We start from the raw sequence: 21,823 nt of genomic DNA on the forward strand, positions 1-21,823 counted from the left end.
CAACCTCACCTCTCTCTCTGAGCCTGGAAGTCAACAATTCAGTTAAAACAGTTGACCAGTGAGCTTGAGGGATGGGATCCCCATTTCTTCCCTGACCCTAGAACCTGAGTTACAGCGTGGGTGCTGGGATCAAACTCAGAGCCCTACGCTTGCACAACAAGCACTGTACTGCTTTACTTTACACTTCACTCACTGCTGAAGTGTGTACTTCAGCACAATTTTGGGCTAGTGTGTACTATATATGCAAGGCAAGTATTTAACCAGTGAGCAACATCACCAAGGCTCATAACATAATCTCATAACAATTTTCAAACAGGAAGCAACAGCTCCAGAGCCTGTGGAGGGACCAGAGGGTCCCTTGGCTATGGAAACACTGTAGTATAGAGGGTGCTTTCATACTGCCCAGTCTTTGGCCTCCTGGTCGTCACTCAGGCACTAAGTAGGATAACAATGTTAGTGTGAAAGCTGAATTCTGCCTTGTTTACACTATAAGCACTGCCATGTAACTGCAATCTAAAGCTTCAAGGTTACAATGCTCAACTGTCACTGTGAAACTGTGTTAGTGATAACACATGGGATAAATTTAGGTTCGGAACAATCTTATAAGCTCACCAGCTGACACTCCAGTTGTGGTAAAACCACCACCTCCTCACATCCCACCACAGCACCATGAGCTCCAAACTGTCACTGTGTGCTTTCCAGACCTGGCTGTGCAGTCTTGCAGCTCTGTGGAATGGGTACTCCTCACAGCCATACCTCCTCTTTCCTTCCCTTGCCTGACCTCAAAAAGTCATAATGAGGTATATTTATTCTGAGTAAAAAGGTGAAATTCTAAAAAGTGGTTTGAGTTTAAGTTATTTTTCCACAAACTGACTAAAACCTTCGTAAGGTGAGCGGTGGGAGATGGGATCAGAACACTCTGCAGATCCTTTCAAAAACAAGATCTGCAAAAGACAACACTTAACACAAAATTTGAATTAACTTTATTTCCCTTATGGTCAATAACTTCTTTGCATTGAATTGTAAAGCAACAAAGTAAGATAAAATCCCCCAAATGACAAGGTATCAGAAATCCAGATTTAGTTACACTTTATTTGTGAAAATGTTCAGCCTTTTTTATTGGTCTGTAAAAGAACCATCATCTGGGTCAAAAATGAATTCTATAAATCAAAGAATATTCTACACCTTGAAAAAGGAAATCAGCAGTAACATTCTCACAGAACATTGTAAATTACGGTTTCTTCATAAAAGGTACATACTATTCTGTACTTTCCCACCAAAAGCAGTGGCGTGTTGTATAAAAAGTTCTCCTGCGGCAGGAAACCTTTCTCTCTCACTTTACTAAACAACTGGATAAAGTTTTCAAGTCTGTATAAAGTTGCCTATAAGCTGGAAAATGAACATGTTCAATCTCCATTTATATTTTAGTGCATCTTTTGACAATTGTCACATTTGTAATAAAAGTAAGAAAATGCCTATATAGCACTAAAGAGTGTTTCATCAAATGCTTAAGGTATTAAAAAACATGGAGCAGTGAACAGAAATCATTGTGATGAACAAAACTGGTATAAAATGAGGAAAATCCAGGCAAAGTTACAAATCCTTTGTCATTTTGAAGAGTCACAGAAATGAACTTTGGATACCTGTCCACTTTAAGCACTCTCCCCTTATTCTTCATGAAAACACAGTGCCAACCCAGTACTAAGGTGACAAAGCCATCCCAGCCAGCAACGTTCTGTGTGTGCTTGCCATGATTTCCAAAGGATAGAAATTTAGCCCTTGAATGAACAATGCATGAAATCTGCTCTGTAAGTACCTGGTGAAAACACCTGCTAACCACAGCGTGGATACCTGAACACAAACACCTACCTAGGCCCTAACTATAGAGGCCCACCGTCAGCAGCTGCTTCCGGTGGCAGCGAGCAACAACGTGGACATTTGATGAAACATTCTTCACACTGGAGAAGCAGGAAAATAAATAGAGTTCACGGACGCAGACTCTCCTCTAACACTTCTTTCTCAGACCTGGGCTAGTTTGTTTACTGGTCAAGAAGCTCTTGTTACAACTGTCATTTGTGTCTTACATATTGCTATTCGGGTAATTCAAATAAAATGCAGGTCTTGTAAAAGGACAAAAAAATATTGACAAGTACGCATGTGCCAGGGACCAAATTGAGGGTTCTTTGGTGCAATTAGTCCAAATTCTCAGATTTGAAGGGTAATATGTACCAATAATAATAATAAAAAAAAAAAACAAAAAAAACAACAAACAAAAAAAACTTTTGCCAGATGCTCACAGCATGGCTCTGTCTTGCTTCACATTATAATCGAAAAGTTGTTCTCAATAAATCAATTTAATTTTTAAATGAGGCATTGCCAGAACATTCTGTACATTGACCTGGCCCAGCGATGATTCTGTACCCTCGGTGCTGTGAGACAGGACATGAGCTGAAGGCAAAGACTGGTTCTCTCAAGGACAGCCGCTGCGAGTCAGGCAGAGCAGTGTGTTTAAACAGTCTTCTTAGCGACTTTCTTGCCTTTCTTAAAAACTAGCTTATTTTTAATGTAGCCACGCTTCCTTTTCGTAGTCTAGAAAGAGAAGAATACAGTGTGTTAGTTCAGGTCTCCTACAGCTTACTCTGGTATGAAGACTTTTCTGAGTTTGTTGCCAGTCTTAGGACAAGACCCTTGAATGCTCAGTGTGCACCTCTGTCACGTAAGAAGGCTGAGGTGAACATAACTAGGTCTTTGGCTGTAAGAGGATCACCACAGCATCTCCAATCTCCCTCTTCAACCACTACATGCTCAGCAGTAACAATGACAGATCCTCCATTCCTCAAATCAATACATTTTTAAAAAGAAATTTCTATTTAAATATCAAACATCTAGCCAGCACGGTGGCACATACATTCCCAGCATTCAGGAGGAAGAGCCAGGAGAATCCCTAGTTTCAGACCAGCTTAGGCTACAAAGCAAGATTACTTCATAAAAGTAAATAAAACATCACTTTTAAAGTATAAGTGACATGACCTGTGCTCTGACATATTTGGTGTATATGTTAACAGTTTAAATGAACTGTTTTGGGTTATGGAAACACCTAAGCACCCTTTGGAAAATGGTAACAGAGATCAGTTTACTAATCAGAACTATGCTCCCAGCGCCTACCTGACTGGCCATCAATCCCATTCTGCACCCACTCCCTCACTGTCAGGTATCTTTAATAGGGAAGGTTAAGAGATGTACCCAACTTAAATGAGCAATAATTATCCCTAGTAAAAGTCTTCCTAGTCCACTGTTTATTAGAAAAGGATTGCAATGGTTTCCTTCTAATTCCTGCCTATGAGCTCTGTTATAATAATTACATTAAAAAATAAGCAGCTTAAGAAAGATGACTTAGCTGGGCAAATGGTGGCACACGCCTTTAAACCCAGCACTCCGGATAGTTCAGCCTGGTCTATAGAATGAGATTCAGGACAGGCACCAAAACTACAGAGAAACCTTGTCCCCAAAAGACAAAAACAAAACAAACCAAACAAACAAAAAACAAAAACAAAAAGAAAGAAAAAGAAAAAAAGTGTTTAGTTTCTGCTTCAGAAGGTCTCACTTGACTATGTATGTACAGGCAATTTACTGCAAATGAAAGCCCCATTCAGAGAGCAGAACTTGAATATAAATGTGCTTTAACCTGAAGATGAGGAATCAATAACGACAATTCCTTTAAGTTTTGACTTTCATGTAGGTTGGGCAGTAATGGCCACAAGTACTGATTAGAAGACATCCCAATAATGGGCACAGCACAGACTGAAGTAAGAATGCCTCTGGAAAAACTTACTGGGCTCACTAGTAACCGGCAGGCCACCTGGGGAAAAAAATTGTGGGTCAAGGCTGCTCAAGTCTCCCTGTGAGAAGGATTCTCATAACCCTGTATCTACCTTGTACAAGCAGCCATGTTCTTTATGAGCAGTTTTCAGCACTTCCATACCAGCCCACTGAACTACCAAGCGTGAGTTATCCTTCTAGCAAGACGACTTCACTGGGGACCCACCTTCTTTGACAAATACTTCTGTTTGGGGAAGATGTTGGTGACTCGAGGCTTGTGACCTAGTGTCTCCCTGTTGTCAGGTGCCTTCACTTTATATATCCTGACAAGCCAGTGCTCTGATGTAAAGGCTTCCTCCAAATGCTTGAATTTAATGTCCTTATTTCCAATCTCGGCATTACGGGTTCGGTCAAAACCTGGGGGTGTTCGAAAATCTAGCTGCAAAAGTTAACACCAGAACCAGATGTCAGTCAGCTTTATTGGAAAACATTCAGTACTGCAAAATAGCAACTGCTATCAAAGGGTAACGAATGACCTTCCTTAAATAAGAAACAGAATGGAAGAATGCATCGAAACAGGTCTTGATACTCAAGTAGGAAGAAATCATGAAGAAAGAAACAACAACAAAAAACCTAGACACAGCAGAATATGTTTCGCAGAGTCCTTAAAAATAGATGAGCAGTGCAAGTATGGTGTTACATGCCTTTGATCTGAGCATTTAAGAGGCCAAGGCAGGAAGATCTCTGACTCTGAAGCTAGCCAGGTCTGCTTAGTGAGCTCTAGGCCAGCTAAAGGCTACATGGTGAGAGCCTGTTTCAAAAGCTGCCCCACCAAAGGGACAGGAAGAAGGTGCTTCCTTTTGCCTTAGGGGTTCACAATGACTGTTTTATTAGGCCACCTGGTCTTCATTCAGCTCTCATGCATGGGACTGACTCAGTCTAAACACCACCATCTCTTTTAAATAAAAGAAATGCCCACAGAGACAATGCTCTGGTGTCTTGAAGGGGCAGCTCCAACAGAAGCTAAGCCAGCTGAAGATTTATGAGAAATAAAAGGACAATGGGCACCCTATTAAGAGATTTTTAAACAGACAAGAACCTAAACTTTAAGACCAAAAAAAAAAAAAGAATCCCTTTTCCAAGCAGTGTAAAACCAGTCTACAAAGCAATAGGGAAGTTCTTGCTTGTCCACATGACAGAAAAATTACACCTCCTGTGCTAACATGCGTGCTTCTTAAAGGCATGAAGACCAACAGTATTTAAATAGTTCATAAACCTTAAGAGGGAGGAAAAAAAAACCCTCCTCCATGCACAGAACTCATCATTTACACCAGAAAACCTATTTTCTAGAGTAACTATTAAGACCAGGTGCTTTTTTTCCTATCATGAGTTTGGATCCTATGCAAGTGGTCTTTAAATGAAGCAAACACAAATAAAAATTATATCTAGAATTATTGTGGGCATGATGTTTTGCTTTTAAAGTCACCTCCAGAATGATCACAGATGAATAATGAAGTAGATACTCACTTACACCCATCTACCTACCAGACAGCAGCACGGAAAGCAATGATATATAAATTCTCCTAGATCATGCTAGCCACAATTACTGTATTTTACAAATGGAAAAAATTTCACATTTTTGAGGTTCAGGCAAACCCTTTCAAGTTAGAGATAACATTATTTCCCGGTAGAAAAGTAAACAAATAATTCCTCTAATTTTTTAAGTTACCAAGCTGAGTAGAAAGTAATGTATAATTCATTTCCACTGACAGCTTGGAATGAAACTATCAACTTGGTATTACAGGCTATAAAATGGATTAGCAATAGTTAGGGAGACACTTTTCCCTCCTAGCCCCCCATGACTTCTTAGGTTGGGATGGATCCTGCAACAAAAGACAGAGTGAGAGCAGCAAAAACCAGTTTATCAATACATGTAACACAGGCTAGGAGAAACTTAATCAAGTGTCTTGGAGCAATGGCTTAGAATTAGATCCCCAGACGACGCTCAACAAAGAACAGTAAGCCAACAAAGAAGAGCAAGCCGGTGGGGAGACAAGGAGAGAAGGCTGAGGGCCTTCCTCAGAGAGGAAAAGTGACGGCAAGTGTGCCTGTGGGGAAAAGCCAAGTGTGCGTAAGGTCTGCTTGCAGACTGCTTTGGTGCTCTCTGGACTGAGGCATGTAGAGGTAGCATTATCTTCAGTAAAGGAGAATTTAATTTGTGCCTATAAGGCAGGAATGAGGCCGGATGAAGAGAGTGTATCTCTGTTTGCTGTTAATTGCTTTTACTGCAAAAGTAATTTTTAAATGTCAGAAAAACATATTTTGGTTTCCATCAAAAGCCAAGTTATCAATCTAAGCCCTCCCCCTTTATTTACCGACAAGAAAAAGTCATTGGTATAATACTATTCTCTATCACACAGACACACACAAAATCAGAAATTGAGCTAGGCATAATACCACATGCCTATAAGCCTAGTACTCAGAACACTGAGTCAAGGAGATCAGGGGTTTGAAATCTAAACAGAATGTGAAAGAAGCCTTCCCATTTCTCTCCTGTATAATTAAGACATTATGATTGCTCTCCCCCCAAAGAGCTTATAGGATCCTTCCCCATTTGAATAAAGGCTGTAGAAGAACTGATTGAACCAACCTGCATTTCTCCAAATCTGTAGTATGACATTTTATACATAAGGCAATTTAACAGAGTAGGAGATCCAGCTTTGTCTACACGGAATTCTCCCTGCTGGGTGAAGTAGTCTCCTTCCTATGGAAAAAAAACACAAGTCCAAGGTCAGCCCAACACAACACACTCAAAGCTACAGGTGCTAGCTGCAGAGGTAGCATCAACTCTTTTTAATCCCCCAGCCCCAAAATTAATCCTATCAGATTTCCAGCCACACAGTTAAAAAGAATGAGACCAACTCTGGCCTCACGCTTTAACACCAGGTAGAGCTAGCTTCTAGCAACTGCCCTCACTTACCACTCATTAGAGCTTGCCCTCAAGTTTCCCTATGAATTCCAAAATCCTCTTTTAGTTGTAGAGAAGAACATTCAGCAAACTAGAAAGGATATACAGTACTATTTTTGTAGTAATTTTTATTGGGTTAATTTATAAATTAACCTTCCTACAGGGGTAGTTTGCTATAGTTTTAAAAATGTAATTTCTGATTCTGACATACCTTTTATAGAACTGTTTAATAGATACTTATATATGATTCAAATAATGAATGCACAAAATTATTTACTATGCCAGGGACATAAATACTCATCATAGAGAAAAGTTAGCTAAGCCAGGTAAACCAACACACCTAATAGAACACTCACTATAAGGGTTTTAAAAAAAAAAGGAAGATGGCCACAGTTTAACACAGATTCCTAAGGCCTATGGAAGCAAACAGCATATATACCTTGTTTCTAGTTAGTTGCTTAAATAAGAATTACAGACACAAAATAGTATTAAGAATGAATAGGGCTTCTATTAACTGACAACACAGTGTGGTACACTGTGTTGTGTGTGCACACTGTAGAATGGTGCATCATCTCACATACTCCCTTTTCTGACAGCACTGAAGTCTATTCACTCAGCAGTTTTGCAAGTACATATGCAGATAATACCCATGGAAGGAATGTATTCTTTTCTTGTGAGGGATAAACTCTTTTCATACTTTGTATTATCTATTCACGAAGGTTAAAAATAACATATTTAAAAAGCAGAGAAATTTGTTTGTGTATGCTCAAAGTACATATTTGGAAATAATAATCATGTTACAACTTTTAATGGTGCCAAGTAATTCACAAACTAAAATCATGTTTTAAGAGAATGAAACTTCAGATTAATCTAATGTAAGGAAATAGTGTTGGTTAATTACAGTTAAGGGGGAAATGTCATAGCATTTTCACCTGAGCAGGACACCTGGGACTGTGCCTCATCTTTGTTTCTGTCTCATCTTTTGTGTCTTCCTCACCTAAGCACAATTCCAGCTACCTGTCTTGAGAAGGTGGGCGACATAAATTAAATCTAACTACAAAGCACATTTCTCTGAGGACAAATAGAGGCATAGGTATAGCCAAAAAGGGCTCTGGGGAGGAGGTGACAAATGTGTAGAAGAAGAGGCATTCCTAGAATATTAAAAACACATGTCAGGTGAGTTAAGCAAAGAAACCAGAGGCAAGTTTCACGAGCCAGAGTATCCTGGCAGTGGTACAAAGTTAGCCAAGAGACCAGCTAAGGAAGGCTAGGTTTAAAAGGCTTGTACACCAGGCAAGAGTTTGGACTTTTTACTAACGCTTTGCCAAGAGATATACCATACTAAGATAAGGCTTAAACTACATTACTATAAGTATTTTCAACACCACCACACATATCATCACCCATCTTCAGTGGCAGTAACCTAAATCTTGCCTTGGGCACCATACTAATTCTAGATCCTAGAAAAAGACCCAGTACTCAAAGCATCTATGTTGATTGGCATAAAATAACTTGCCTGGAGCACCTGGCTTACAGTTTTAATTCTGACTCATTACTGTTTGATTTCAAGGCCATTCTCCATATCTGTGGAAGGCTTTTAAAGCACTAAGTGACATGATCAATGAATGTCATATTTCATGGAAGACCAAGGCAAAGACAGTGATTTCTAGCACTATTGGTTTCTAGCAGAGGCAGGAGGATCTCTGTGAGTTCAAGGCCAGCCTGGGCTACCAAGTGAGTACCAGGAAAGGCGCAAAGCTACACAGAGAAACCCTGTCTCGAAAAACAAAAACAAACAAACAAACAAACAAAAAAGGGTAGTAGTAGAGCAGAATGGAAATGCATTCAGAAAGGAGAAGAACCAGCCAGAGACCTGACAAAGGTAGGATGGAGGTACAATCATGAGGAAGTGTTCTAAAACAAGCATTAGTAAGGCACCACCTTCCCCATGGGAACATCAGAGTGCAAAGACATGAATTTACACAGCACTATCTACTACATACCCACGGTGTCTAGTGTCTTACTTTCACATATATGGGGTTATCAATAGAATGGTGTTACATGGCCTATGAGGCTACCAAACCTAGGAAATGCATTTAGCATTTTTTAATAAATAATAGAGTAAGACAGTAGAACAGAGGAGAGGGTGATGAAAACAATGCAACCACTGGGCATGGTAATGCACGCCTTTTATCCCATCCTTAGGAGGCCAAGGCAGGACCTCTGAGTTCCAGGCCAGCCAGAGGTACAGAGTGAGCAAAGGGAAGAAAGAAAAGAATGCAAATCAGCAGATATGAGAATCACTCAGACCCTATGAGCTGTTTAACATGCCAGTGTGGTCCTTACCCGAATGTCTTTTGGATGCTCCCCTTCAGCTATCCTAACCATCCAGAGGAACTTGTTGATATCGTCACCAGAATAGCCAATAACTCCTCCAAAAATAACCAACACATAATCAACATCCAGAGACCTCATGATTTTATAGGCGGCTGTTTCATTAGAAGACATAGCTTTTCCTACCTGTAGGATAAAATAAAAATGGACAATTTTACTGTAAGATGGAATTCATTGAGTTTGATATACATGAATTTTGGGTAGGAATGCTTTTCTATGAATGTAATAAACTTAGAGGAATTCACTAACATCTTAACTATGGTACCATTTTATAGCAGAAGTGACAAAATCAGAATGTACATTTAAATAATTAAGTTCCAGGGTATTTATATTTTAGAATGAAAACAGTCAAGAAAGAGATAGCTTTCTCCCAGCCTCAGACTGAGCCTGGCCCATGATTTCCAGAGCAGACTCTTCTGAGCCAAGCAGACACCTGATAATCAGCCACAGCACTCACAAAAACTGAATCCATTTAAGACCCAGTTATCTACTCATAGACTTTAAAGTACAGAAGAGGATTATGGAGATTCACACTAGTAGTGTGAATATATAATTTGCACACCTGTATGACTCTCACATCATAAAATACTTGTTTTTATATTTGCAAACTTTTTCTTATTTACAATGTAAAAAATATACATCAAGCATTTTAAGTTCCAGATTTTGCTAGTTCTCAGTAGGCTAAATATATCAAAAGCTACTGGAAATCAGTCTGCAAATCTGAATACATAATACTACTCTTAAAACCAGAATACACAGGCAGACAAGTATTTTAACCTTTATCTTTCCTGTTTAATTACAAGTGAAGCCTGATTGTTAAGTAGTATGAACTCTTTTATTATTTAAAAACAAACAACAATGCCAAGTCCTCACCAGTGCTATGTGGCTGTTATTCCAGGTGTTGTTATCCACCAGAGTAGTCCTGTTGGCCATCCCAGCGATCTGATAGCCATAGTCCCACCAGGACATGACCCGGGCGTGTTCATCTGTATTTTGTCTTAGCCAAAAGTATGCTTCTCTAAAATCATCTAAGATATTTCTGGTGCTGAAAAGAACCACAGTATTATTTCAAATGACATCTTTAAGTGTGAAGGAGATACCTTAAAATTTTGAGATGTTTAATCAGTGAAAAATTTCATTTTAAAGATGGTAGTTAAAAGCCCTTACTTCCAAGGGGGGCCTGGGGTGTGAGAGAGTTGTGTCTATACTAGTGTTTCCAAACTAATGTGCAAACAAATCACTTGTCTAGTAAAACACCAGATTCTAATGGACTAACTCTGGGAGAAAGGCTGATTCTAAGATTGCATGTGAAGTAGAAAGGTGAGATGTGGCACTATAAAAACCAGCTGTCAACATCTAGCTGCACTGAAAAAATCAGGGCCCATTAACCCACAGCTAGCTAGGCCTGCGCCCAGGTCTCTCAGGTTGGCTTAGATTGGGCCCCATAATTTGCATTCCTAGTAAGTTTCACACTAATGATGATGTCCAGTGTCCACAAAGTATACACAACTACATATGCAGAAAGATTTTGGAAACGAGCACAAAACCCCGTTACTACCACCCATCCAAAGGTTGGGGGAAGGCCACACAAAAGATAAAGTAAACTTAGGGAGTGGGGTTGCTCTAGCATGTGGGCAGCCCTGGGTGACATATCTACTATGCCCTCAAAAGTAAAATCAAAATCAGTTTCACAAACAATATTCTTTTTTTTTTTTTTTTTTTTTGAGGCAAAACAAAAAGGATAGGTCTAAACCTTTTCACAGCCAAGTTGTTTTCTTACCCATCATGATTGTAGGAGGCGAGGACCACACTTGGACTGGAATAGGCATTGCTTGTGACCCATGTGCAATGGACAGCGAACATCATCAGAAGCATCAGCATGAGCATGGTCACAATGCTTTTGATGTTGGGGCCTAAGCCCTCTTCAGTTTTCTCTTGCTCTGTTACATGTTTTCTCACTTTACCTGCCTGGAGATGCAGAGCAGTCAGAAACCATAAATACTTGGTTTATTAACATAATCAGGAAAAGTGGGGAGAATATTAAGCTCCCAATAACTCCGTGGTAAAAAAAGATACAATCAGATACTCTACAGGTGATGAGGAGATTTGCTCTTGTTTTATTTTAATTCAAAGTAAACTTTAAAGTCAATGTGGATGCCGGGCAGTGGTTGTGCACACCTTTAATTCCAGCACTCAGGAGGCAGAGGCAGGAGGATCTCTGTGAGTTCAAGGCCAGCCTGGGCTACCAAGTGAGTTCCAGGAAAGGCGCAAAGCTACACAGAGAAACCCTGTCTCAAAAAACAAAAACAAACAAACAAAAAAAGTGGATCAGAAAATACACTCAAACCCAGGAGCTGATCTCAGAGCAAACTATCTCCATGTCAGAAGGCAGCTTTTAATTAAATGTAAAAGAATTAACCACGGGGTTCCATTCTGACAACATAAGACCAGCATGTATATACTTATACTTAATTCTAATCTTAAAAATGGCTGTACCTACCTAAAACCCAGATTAGGACATTAATAGGAAAGAAATTCAATGCATGCATGGAGAAAAGAGACTAGTCATAAACTCTAAGTTAAACGGCTGATTAAAGAAAAAAAAGAAAATAACACAATGGGGCTGGAGAGATGGCTCAGAGGTTAAGAGCACTGACTGTCCTTCTACAGGACCAGGGTTCAATTCCCAGCAACCACATGGTGGCTCACAACCATCTAATAACAAGATTTGGTGCCCTCTTCTGGTATGCAGGCAAAACATTGCATACATAATAAATAAATGAATGAATGAGTGAGTCAATGAATAAATAAATAAAAAGTATGTGCTTGATTAACACAAATCTATGAATTTTATTTTAGAGTGAGGAAGAGAATTCCAGCCAATTCTTACACTACAGCGTTCCACTGCTTATTAGTATTGATAAGTTTAGTCAATATTGAAGTAGCAAAGTCTAATCTTCGACAAGAGCTCCAATTTTAAGTCTTTCCCACACTTTTGCCAACACAGCCCTGCTCCTATTGTGACTCAGGTTAAAAGTGAATTTCACCTATTAGCAACACATAGGTGCTGACAAACAGGTGTTTCACCAAATAACACTTTTAAACACCAACATAGGCTGGGAGAGTAATTCAGAGGTAGAATGCTTGCTTAACATGTATGAGGTCCTGGATTTGACCCCCAGCACCAAAGAGGTCACACCAAATACAGACTAAGAACAAGTAAAAGTACTAGTCCACATGGTCAAATCTGACACTACTCATCACACTGTGCTCTCAAAAATGGAGAGGTATTACCATACTGTGAGTGCTTGGGTAACAACTGGCCAAAAATAAGTTAACAATCCCTTCTCTGATTCCATTCTGTTTACTTTGAGCTCAAAAGTCACTAGGACTTTCATTTGGAAGCAAGCAATGGAGAGAAACTATAGAAGTCACAGGTAGTCTGTACCCTTACTTCAGCACACTTCCATCTGGGGACTCTCTCCTGGTGCTAGAGAGATCAAGACGGCACAACCTCTCACCTTGTCATACAAGTTTCCTGGGTTTCTTTTGTCATCCTCATCACTGCTGTCCTCCACAGGTGGATTTTCCCTCTTCATGTCATCCCCTAAATAGTGCTCAAAAACACTGGAGAAGGCGATCGCAGACAGCATGCAGACGACTGGGGTCAGAGTCAGCATCAGCCGCACCATCACTCCAGCAAAGTAGACAGCACTGATCGCATACAGAGCAACTGCAACGACAGGGTCTCGCAACATGAGGGGAAATGCTCACAGCAAGCTATAATTAACTACCACAGTACGGAACAAACCTGCAAGTAGGCATCTCACAATGCAACTGTTTCTAAATTGTTAACCCTGACCAAATAGTCTTGTTAAGTTGACTAAATAAAAACTATCACCAGTTTAGAGTAATGTACTATTATTCAAATTTAATTACAGATATGGGAAATTAAATGTAATTTGTTATTTGTCAATAGCACCATACATTATAAAATTCATAGCTGACAGGTGACAATGAATTTGTATATTACATCATTAGGCACACTAAGATTATGAAACCAAAAACAGCCTAAGAAAGCCAGCATCAATATCTGGCATATACTCTAAAGCAAACACGAGTAAGAACACTGACATGACAGATGGACCCTGTCGGGTAGCACTTAATGACAATCATCCTCCCACTAGCCAGAGCTCTAGGGCAGGTGCAGACAGTCTCAGGCTAAAGGCTATGGACTTCAGAAAAGCCAATGAAGTATTTGACTCCTACATCATTTGAAGCTACTGAAAATATTCATGTGAGTAATAGATAGGATGTAAAATTTATATGCCAGGTCTACATTTAAAAAGTAGTAATTAGTACATGTATACTCTGAAAATTCAACAAATTTTTCTTGGCCAAGCATCTCTGTGAAACAGGAGAAAAATGTTCTTGAACATAACATATATAAGTAAACAAAAGCAAAACATTAAAGTGAAGTAATCTCAAAATGGAAAATAATTGTTCTGAATCAAAGAGTTTATTAAAAAAAATCTTACCAAATACTCTTTCATCGTTGATATTTTTGATGCAGAACCATAGGCCTGCTGGGAAGGTACATACAAGAATATGTAGATCAAAGAAGAATGACACCCAAGTCGTAGGCTGATGCTCAGACACTGATGCAATAATTGGAATGTGTATTTTTGCATACCTGATATTAAAAAAGTTCATTATTATTTACAATTATAGGATAAAACAGGAGTTTCTTTTAGATGAAGAAATTTTCTTTGAACACTGACATTGCTCTTTCTCCCAACTTTCCTTATTTAAACTTGTATTCTAACTGATGTAGCTATAGTAGAAATCTGCCCCCTTAAAGGGGAGCTGCCTAGGTAGGGCTCATCAAACTGTTGGCTCTGGTTTCTAATCCTTGCTCAGGTAGGTGTCTGCAGTCCAGCTCCATTGCCTACACCTACATCAATGAGTTTCTCCACCTCTTATTGATGACAGAAACACTTTACCCACGAACTCCTGTGTTCCAATGCCTTTGTAGACAAGGGGCTTGCATGGGTGTGAGAACAAAAGCCATTGTGCAAATACTCTGAGATTCCAAAGTGGTCAAAATTACTTTAAAATGTAAGTATAACTAACACACATCAACTTTGGAATTTAGCTTAATCAGAGCAATCTTCTATAACTGGTTCCTTCCAGTCCTCAGGATCTACAAGCTTAAAAACAGCATCCTCCTTAGCCATCACTACAGTTTATGCTGTGATTACCTTTGCACAATAGCCCCTAGGTGTCCTATCGGAAGGACAACTGATCAATAAATGGTGGTAACATTTTATTGGATCATGTAGCAAGCAACCGCAAAACCACTGATGTCCTCTCAGTACTAGGTCATCATTTAAAGACATCATTTAAAGACAACTCTTTCACTGCAAGAGTTGATCTAATTCAAAACCCAAGTCTGAAAAATTAGTTCTTTTATATAGTACTCTTCAAAAATGTACCAGATATCCTTCGATTTTTCTTAAGCAGAAGCTTAAATTAACTGATTGCACAAAAGTCCCTTCATATCTGTGTCATATAAATCTGTAACACAATACCTTATCCTTAACAAAACTCAAGATGTAGAGTTTATATTTATTAGTTTTTAAAAGTCCCCATATTTAAAATACACACAAATGCTTCTGTGCTGGCAAAACCAATAAGGAGTTAGCCATAGCAGAGCAGGAATACAAAACTTATGCCTTAAAACTACAGCGTATTCACTTCAAATAACTCAGCCTGGGCATTTATTGTTGCTTAAGAAGTGACTGAAATGCTCACAATATCACAATATAGGAACACAGGAAGAAAGGTTAGGAGACCAAATTAGTATATTTGAACTTACCCAGTATCCCACAATGAATAAAACCTGCCACTCCATGGTGCAATGTAACCTTGAAGGAAAAAACACAGAGGAAATTACTCACCTTTTTATTATTTTGTAAATTCTCTCTGGAGTGGTTGTGATTAGTCTCCTTGCTACACAGTCCCTCCTGCCCACAGCATGCCTCAAACTTCCAGCAACCCTCCTACCTCAACCCTTCAAATGCTGGGAATACAGCTTTCGTTTGTAAATTAAGAAAAAAAAATATTTTTTTGGCAGGGGAGAGGGAGACTGGAGAGATGGTTCAGTGGTTAAGAGTACTGGATTTCCAGAGGATTTGGGTTTGATTCCCAGCACTCACACAGCAGCTCAAAACTGTATGTAAGTCTAGTTCTAGGGGACCTGACATCCTATTCTAGTGTCTGTGAGTACTAAACATGTGCACAGTACAGAGACATACACGCAGGCAAAACACACACACACAAAAATAAAATAACAATTACTGGTGTCTTTTGGGTGCATGCCATAATAGCAACAACAATTATTATTGTTGTTGTTGTTGTTACTAGTGTGTATTGGGTGCATTCCAGTGCTTATGTGGAAGTCAGAAGACAATTTTGTGGTATTGATTTCCTCTCCCACCTGGACTTTGGGTTCTAGGAACCATATTCAGGTCACCAGGCTTGCACAGCACATACCTTTACCAGCTAAGACACTGCACCAACCCAATTTTGTCATTTTCAGAGCTTTGTTACTTTTAACTATGGATAATTTAAACCAATGTTCAAATAGTGTTGGTTTTATTTTACAGGCACCAATACATTTTCAAACATCTAGCTAGGTCTTCGACTCCAGTCACACCTCCTTCATTTTATGCAGGGCCTGTACATTATCTGGGCAGATGGAATACCCCCAGGGAAAACTGAAACTGTTGTTTAGGACTTGTGAGCTTAGGGTAGAGAGTAAGTTACATCCAAAGTATGCTGAAATGATATGGCCAACAGTCTCCAAGGTAAGAGGGAGAGAGTGCACACAAGAGAAGGTAAACACACATAGCTTATCGCAGATGATCAGTCTTCAATAGTTTTGGCTCTTTAACCAGCAAGAGAAGGATGCTTGTGGATTTATCAGAGCCTGAAAAGCAGTAAAATTAAGATAAACTTGTTTTTCCTAAAGTAAGGAATGGTGGCTCATGCTTTTTTAAAGTTGCGATTTGTGACATGCTATTCAGGTTTAGAACTTCTGATAATTGACATTGTCCAGTATTTGGTACTCGGATAAGCACAGTATGTGAGAAAAACTTGTGAAAGACTGTTCTTGAACAATAACTGAGAGCCACAACTTGCATCTTACAGACGATGGAACCTACCTGTATATGTCAGATAGATGACACTAAGGAACACAGCACCTGCGGCTAGTGAGACACCCAAAAAGAAAAGGGTCTGGAACTCCTGCTTTGTCAACCGGTCTCTCAGATACTGCAAAAAAGCGTAAGCTTGCAGCAATGCAAAGACACCTAGTTAAAGAGAAGGTTCAGTGAATATCAATACAGCATTTTCCCAATGCCATTTCAACACTCTCGTTCACAAAAGCTTAAAAAATCCCATAGCCTTCACACCAGAGACTAAGTTGTTTCACCTGATGGTTAACCTACCAATTAATGCATCTGAAAAAAATCCTATTGTACATTTTCCCCAAAGTGATCAGAATGTACCAGACAAGTAGAGGAGTCAACTGTGCACACTGACAGTATCACGCATCACCAATGATTTAAAACATAAAACATATAGTTATTTCTGTGCTGATGTGCTGGCTAGTTTTTTGTCAACTTGACAGAAGCTAGAGTTGTCTGAGAAGGGGGAAGCACCAGGGAAAATGACTCCATCAGAATGGCCCATGGGGTACTGTCTTGATTAATGCCTGATGTGGGAGGGCTCGGCTCACTGTGGGCAGGTTCACCCCTGAGAAGGTGGTCCTAGGTTGTATAGGAAAGCAGGCTGAACAAGCCATGGGGAGCACACCAGTAAGCAGCACCCCTCCACGCCCTCTGCTACAGTTTCTGCCTTGAGTTTTTGCCTGATTTCACTTTGTGATGGACTGTGAGTGGGCCACTTAAGCCAAATGAATCCTTTTCTCCCCAAGTAGGTTTTGATGGGTGTTTATCACAGCAATATGAAGCAAATGAGAACAGCTAACATTATTGAAGTCTCTTAGAAATCATGATATAAAGAAGCTGAAAAATTCATTTTAATATCAACATAGAAGAAAAATGATTTCAAGGTCACACACATTTTAAGTAGACAAAACACTTTACAATGTCTTTTCACCTTAACTTCAAAAACTCTTATCCATACCTGCAGCTGCCATGTGCTCGCTTGTTCTGATTGGTTGGAATCCCACAAAAGGTATCTGCATGGATAATATTAAACCCACAATGTAGAAAGTGCTATATGCTATAAAAACAAAACAGGAAACAAGGGTAATGTACTATTACCATTAAGTATTCAACACAAATTTATTTATAAATCTTATTTTTAGAAAAGTTTTAACACAACTTAAGACTAGAATCCTGAAGTGACTGATTTGATGTGTGATTGTTAGCCACGTTATAAATCATAAATATTCTATCCATTTTTAAAAGTATTATGTGTCCTTTGTAGACCTCCTTAAATTTCAGAGACTTCCTTTCTAGCAAATGGAATCAAGTTTTTAAAAACTCACCATTAGTAATCATTGATAGGAGCCAAGAAACTATACAACTGCATGTGCACTAAGTAACTATCATTGCTGTGGTTACTAATCCAAAAGTTCAGAGTTTCACAAACACCTAAAACTATCATTAACTTACCTGAGTACCTGCTAGTCTCAAAAGTGTTGAGTATTTTATGTCTTCCAGACAGTCTCCTAATGCTCTTTGTATAGGAGTTAAGAGTTTAAAAAGGATGTACAACTGGCTTTCTGCGTGGCAGAAAATAACCCAGTCACAGAAGTCAAAGTCTAACAAAGAGGCTGTTTGCTCTCCACAGTGGCCTCCTCAGCTTAGGTTGATTCTAATGCACAGAACTGCTGAAGATGGATGATACTCTGTGTCAGACTGGTTTTCCACTTATATGACCACAGGTCAAGATTAGGCAATCTGGCTAAAAAGTATCTGGAATCATTAAAAGTAAAATTTCACCAGAGTTGTAAAAGGCCTATGAAAAAATTAGTCTATTCATAAATTGTATTTATATAACTTTTGTAAGTGTACTTATGTTCAGTTTTGGGCAAATAAACTACTATGAAAAGGGAAGTCTAGGGTGCAGTGGACAGAAGCTGTTACTTCATTACCTTTGCCTGCTGTGCTCATAGTATAGAGCATACACTTCATTTCTCCAGGCCCAATGTACTCTTATTTATTTACTTTTAAAAGAAGCCCATTTATAGAAAGTAAATTGAGAGCTATTAGTTTAAATGTTACAACTACTTCCCAAGCTGTCTGGTAAGTGATGACTACTGTGTTGGGAAGATAAGTTCATAAATTCTAATAGAAAGAGTCAGAACCTGTAAGTAACATTTCTAAAGACTTAAAGGCTAATGAAGGTCACAGCTCCGCCATCCAACCAAAGTGAACTTTGAAGACACACTCACACTGCAGTGGTATTGCCCTTTGTGAGATATCAAGTAAAATCCAAGCTATGACAATTTTGAATCTGCTTATGTGGTCAAGGGGCCTTTAAGTAAGTTTCTTTTAATAATTAATCTGTGTTGAAGCCCTGACACAGAGTCAGAAGCAGAATGAGGGAGGAAAAAAGGCAACAAGGTTCACAATGCTACCACGTGACCTCCAAGTATGTAAAATCAAATACTTCAGGTGACCTGTAACATCCTTCCCCACATTAGAGCCCCAGATACACTACGATCACTATGCATTCTATAGAGTGGAGCTGAGAAATCAAACCCCAAACATGAACACACACACAGACACCACCAGCAAAGTTTGTAGGAGTGATGAGCTTTCATCAATGAAGCCTGCACATACTAAAAGTGCAATCACCTCAGTTTGGGGCTCTCTTAGAAACGCAAACATGGAATTCAGCAAGGCTGACAGGATTTGGACTAAATATAATAGACAATACAAGCTGAATTAAAAAATAAACAATATCTTTTTAAAAAATTGAGAAAATTAGGTAGCAAAACCACCTTACAACGAATGATTCAAGACTCCTGAAGTGTTCACAAGTTGTGGAACACCCAAACTTATGATCACCCCACGTCCTTTACCCATCTGCTTCCTGGTTCCCCTCTTTCCAGAGCATGGCAACCACAAATCAGTGTCTGTTTCTAGAGTTCTCTTTTTTTAACAATAAAAAGTGAGAGCCTCTATTTACCACATCTGCCCACCAAAGTACATTCTTCAGGTTTTATCACCAGGGGTATACTGGAACAAAGGAATGAATACACACACACACACACACACACACACACACACACACACACACACACACACACACGGTCTGTATTTGGCAATATGAGCATTTCTGCTGTTGTTTGGTAACCCAAATCAAACAACTTCTTAGGGACTGTTCACATTCATTTTCAGGAATATTAAAAAAAGGAAGACTACATTTTCATGCCAACTTCACAGACATTCATTGTCATCAGTAAGGAGAAAGAAATATCCAGTGCTGGGCATGTGGCCCAGTGGTGAAGTGCTTGTCTAGCTCTAGGTCCGATCTTCAGGGCTACAAACACCCAAAGCAACCAAGTAACAAGACCCCAGTCTCCATGGAAACAAACACATTAGAGTTCAATTTGACAGTAAGAATGCCAAGAATGAGTCTGAAGGAAGGATAACCTAGACAGCTTAAAGCAGCAGAGTGGCATTGAATTCTCATTACTTGGCTACTGTCAAACAAAGTAATAGAAACTGATGCTACAGATTTGAAAGGCTCCTGATCAGCTTCCTTCATGCACCTGTACCAGTGAAGCCAATCTGCTGGGACACTGCTGTGGTCCAGAGGACCGTTTAAAGACACTTGTACCCACGCCGGCCAGAGCCTTAATAGTTTTCCATCACTGACTCTATGAAGGGTTTACACAGGAGAAATACACATCTTACCTTACAGACCCCTTTCAGTACACAGGAAACCACTTCTACCAGATCAAGTTTGGGAATGCTGACCAAGCTATATACAGGGCCAAACATCAAAAGTTTACCTCACTTAAGATGCTGTGCTCCCTGAATTTGTAAAATAGCACACACATCTCAGTATCTTAATTGACATTTACAAATTTACACTTTAAAACAAAGTGGAAAATTAGATTCCTTGAATAGAAATAAATGAAGAAATTAGATTCTTAAGAATAAACACAACCTCCATCCATTGTAAAAATAAAAGCATGTTTTTCTCCAGACTATGTGACAGCACCTAATAGTGTGTTTTCACAAAGAACTTACATCTATGATAGTCAGGCCTATTAAGATCACTCCCATCTAGCCTCTAAGTTACAGAAGTTGGTAAAATTAGATGGTAGCCAGTACTTGTGACAGTGGTAGGGAGGGCTTATGCAAGCAGGAGCTTGAAGAGTAGTATAAATGGCGCCCTGTTGTGTTCTTACAGGCCCTTGGCAGTGCAAACCTGCAGCACCAATTCTTCCCACAACTCCGACAGGAACTCTGACCAAACACTATCCCACTTAGCAGTACAACTCTCTACCCACCTACAGCAACCTATTTCTTAACTCTTTATACTATCCCAAAGAAGTAAGCTCTAAGAAAATACACAACCCAATAATACTGTAAATCACTCATTACATCATAAAAATGCTACCACACTGCCATCCTGTGGAAGCACAGCTTCTGGCATTCATTGCTGCAGACCATGCTTCTGACATGTGAGAAAAATTTCCCCCAAACAGTTGGACTTACATGTACAGTTTCTTTTTGATTAGAGACAGAACTCTCCAGAAACCCTTCTCTTGTTTCCACTCAGACCCTTGACTCCCAAGGCACAGGGCAGGGAAGCTGTGGCTAATGTGAACTTGTACTCCCGCTCCACTGAGACCTGGAGGGCTGAGGGAGCACTTGCTGCTCTCACTTCAGCACCACACTGGCAACCTGGCAGTGCCCCCTATGCACCTTTCACACTGGAGTGCCAAGGCATGCATGTGGAGGTCACAGGACAGCCCAGAGGTCTTCACCTTCCTCCTTAAGACAGCATGTCTTGGCCGCTGCATACCCCAGTGCCTGCTTTACAGAGCTACCATGTTTGCTTCACATGGGTTCAGGTCCTCCCATGGTGCCCATCACCATTTCCTCAGCCCACTTCTCTGTTTTAAGTTACTACAACTCTTCCTTCTGCAAACTTAGAGAAGGGTCTGTGAACACACAAACTCATTAACCCACTATTAAATCCTGTCAGCCTTTCTGAGTTACTTAATCTCTTGGACAATGTTTAATAGAAATGGCTAACAAACCATCCTTCTTCTGTTGGACAAGATATACAGAAGAGAAAGACCTTGCAATCCAATCAGGTTTACTAGACTGCTAACACAATTAAGTTTGTAAGGATTTTGAAAATAAAGCCACCATGCTGCTCTGTGAGCACTTCAGTTACTGAGAGAGAGTTTGGGTCAGTACTCAGGGTAGAGAATGGTGGGAAAGCAGTAACAGCAGCAGAGGGCAGCAGGAAGACAGCTCTTCTGACTGGCAGGGAAACACCCGATCAGCTTAGCAGGCACAGACTGTGAGAGCTCTTTCTCAGGTACTGCTCACAACCACAGAGCATGTGACCGAAACAGAC

The 21,823-nt window shown here is 39.7% G+C and overlaps 1 protein-coding gene across 2 annotated transcripts in view; it reads right to left on the minus strand.

The window, feature by feature from the left end:
* Positions 1 to 963: 963 nt before the first annotated feature.
* Positions 964 to 21,823, minus strand: part of Stt3b (STT3 oligosaccharyltransferase complex catalytic subunit B) — a 75,633-nt gene continuing 54,773 nt past the window's right edge. The window contains exons 6-16 of one of the 2 annotated variants that reach the window (XM_036192883.1): positions 17,393 to 17,491; positions 16,408 to 16,554; positions 15,060 to 15,108; positions 13,720 to 13,874; positions 12,703 to 12,914; positions 10,962 to 11,149; positions 10,055 to 10,226; positions 9,134 to 9,307; positions 6,470 to 6,583; positions 4,046 to 4,258; positions 964 to 2,589 (exon numbers count right to left, since the gene is read on the minus strand). In XM_036192883.1, coding sequence (XP_036048776.1) covers positions 2,509 to 2,589; positions 4,046 to 4,258; positions 6,470 to 6,583; positions 9,134 to 9,307; positions 10,055 to 10,226; positions 10,962 to 11,149; positions 12,703 to 12,914; positions 13,720 to 13,874; positions 15,060 to 15,108; positions 16,408 to 16,554; positions 17,393 to 17,491 — 1,604 coding nt within the window. In that variant the 3' untranslated portion in view covers positions 964 to 2,508. The remainder of the gene's footprint in view (positions 2,590 to 4,045; positions 4,259 to 6,469; positions 6,584 to 9,133; positions 9,308 to 10,054; positions 10,227 to 10,961; positions 11,150 to 12,702; positions 12,915 to 13,719; positions 13,875 to 15,059; positions 15,109 to 16,407; positions 16,555 to 17,392; positions 17,492 to 21,823) is intronic. The other variant, XM_036192884.1, reaches the window with a different exon arrangement.

This window comes from Onychomys torridus, chromosome 7 (genome assembly GCF_903995425.1).
Source record: "Onychomys torridus chromosome 7, mOncTor1.1, whole genome shotgun sequence".
In the NCBI taxonomy this organism is placed as follows: Eukaryota; Metazoa; Chordata; class Mammalia; order Rodentia; family Cricetidae; genus Onychomys; species Onychomys torridus.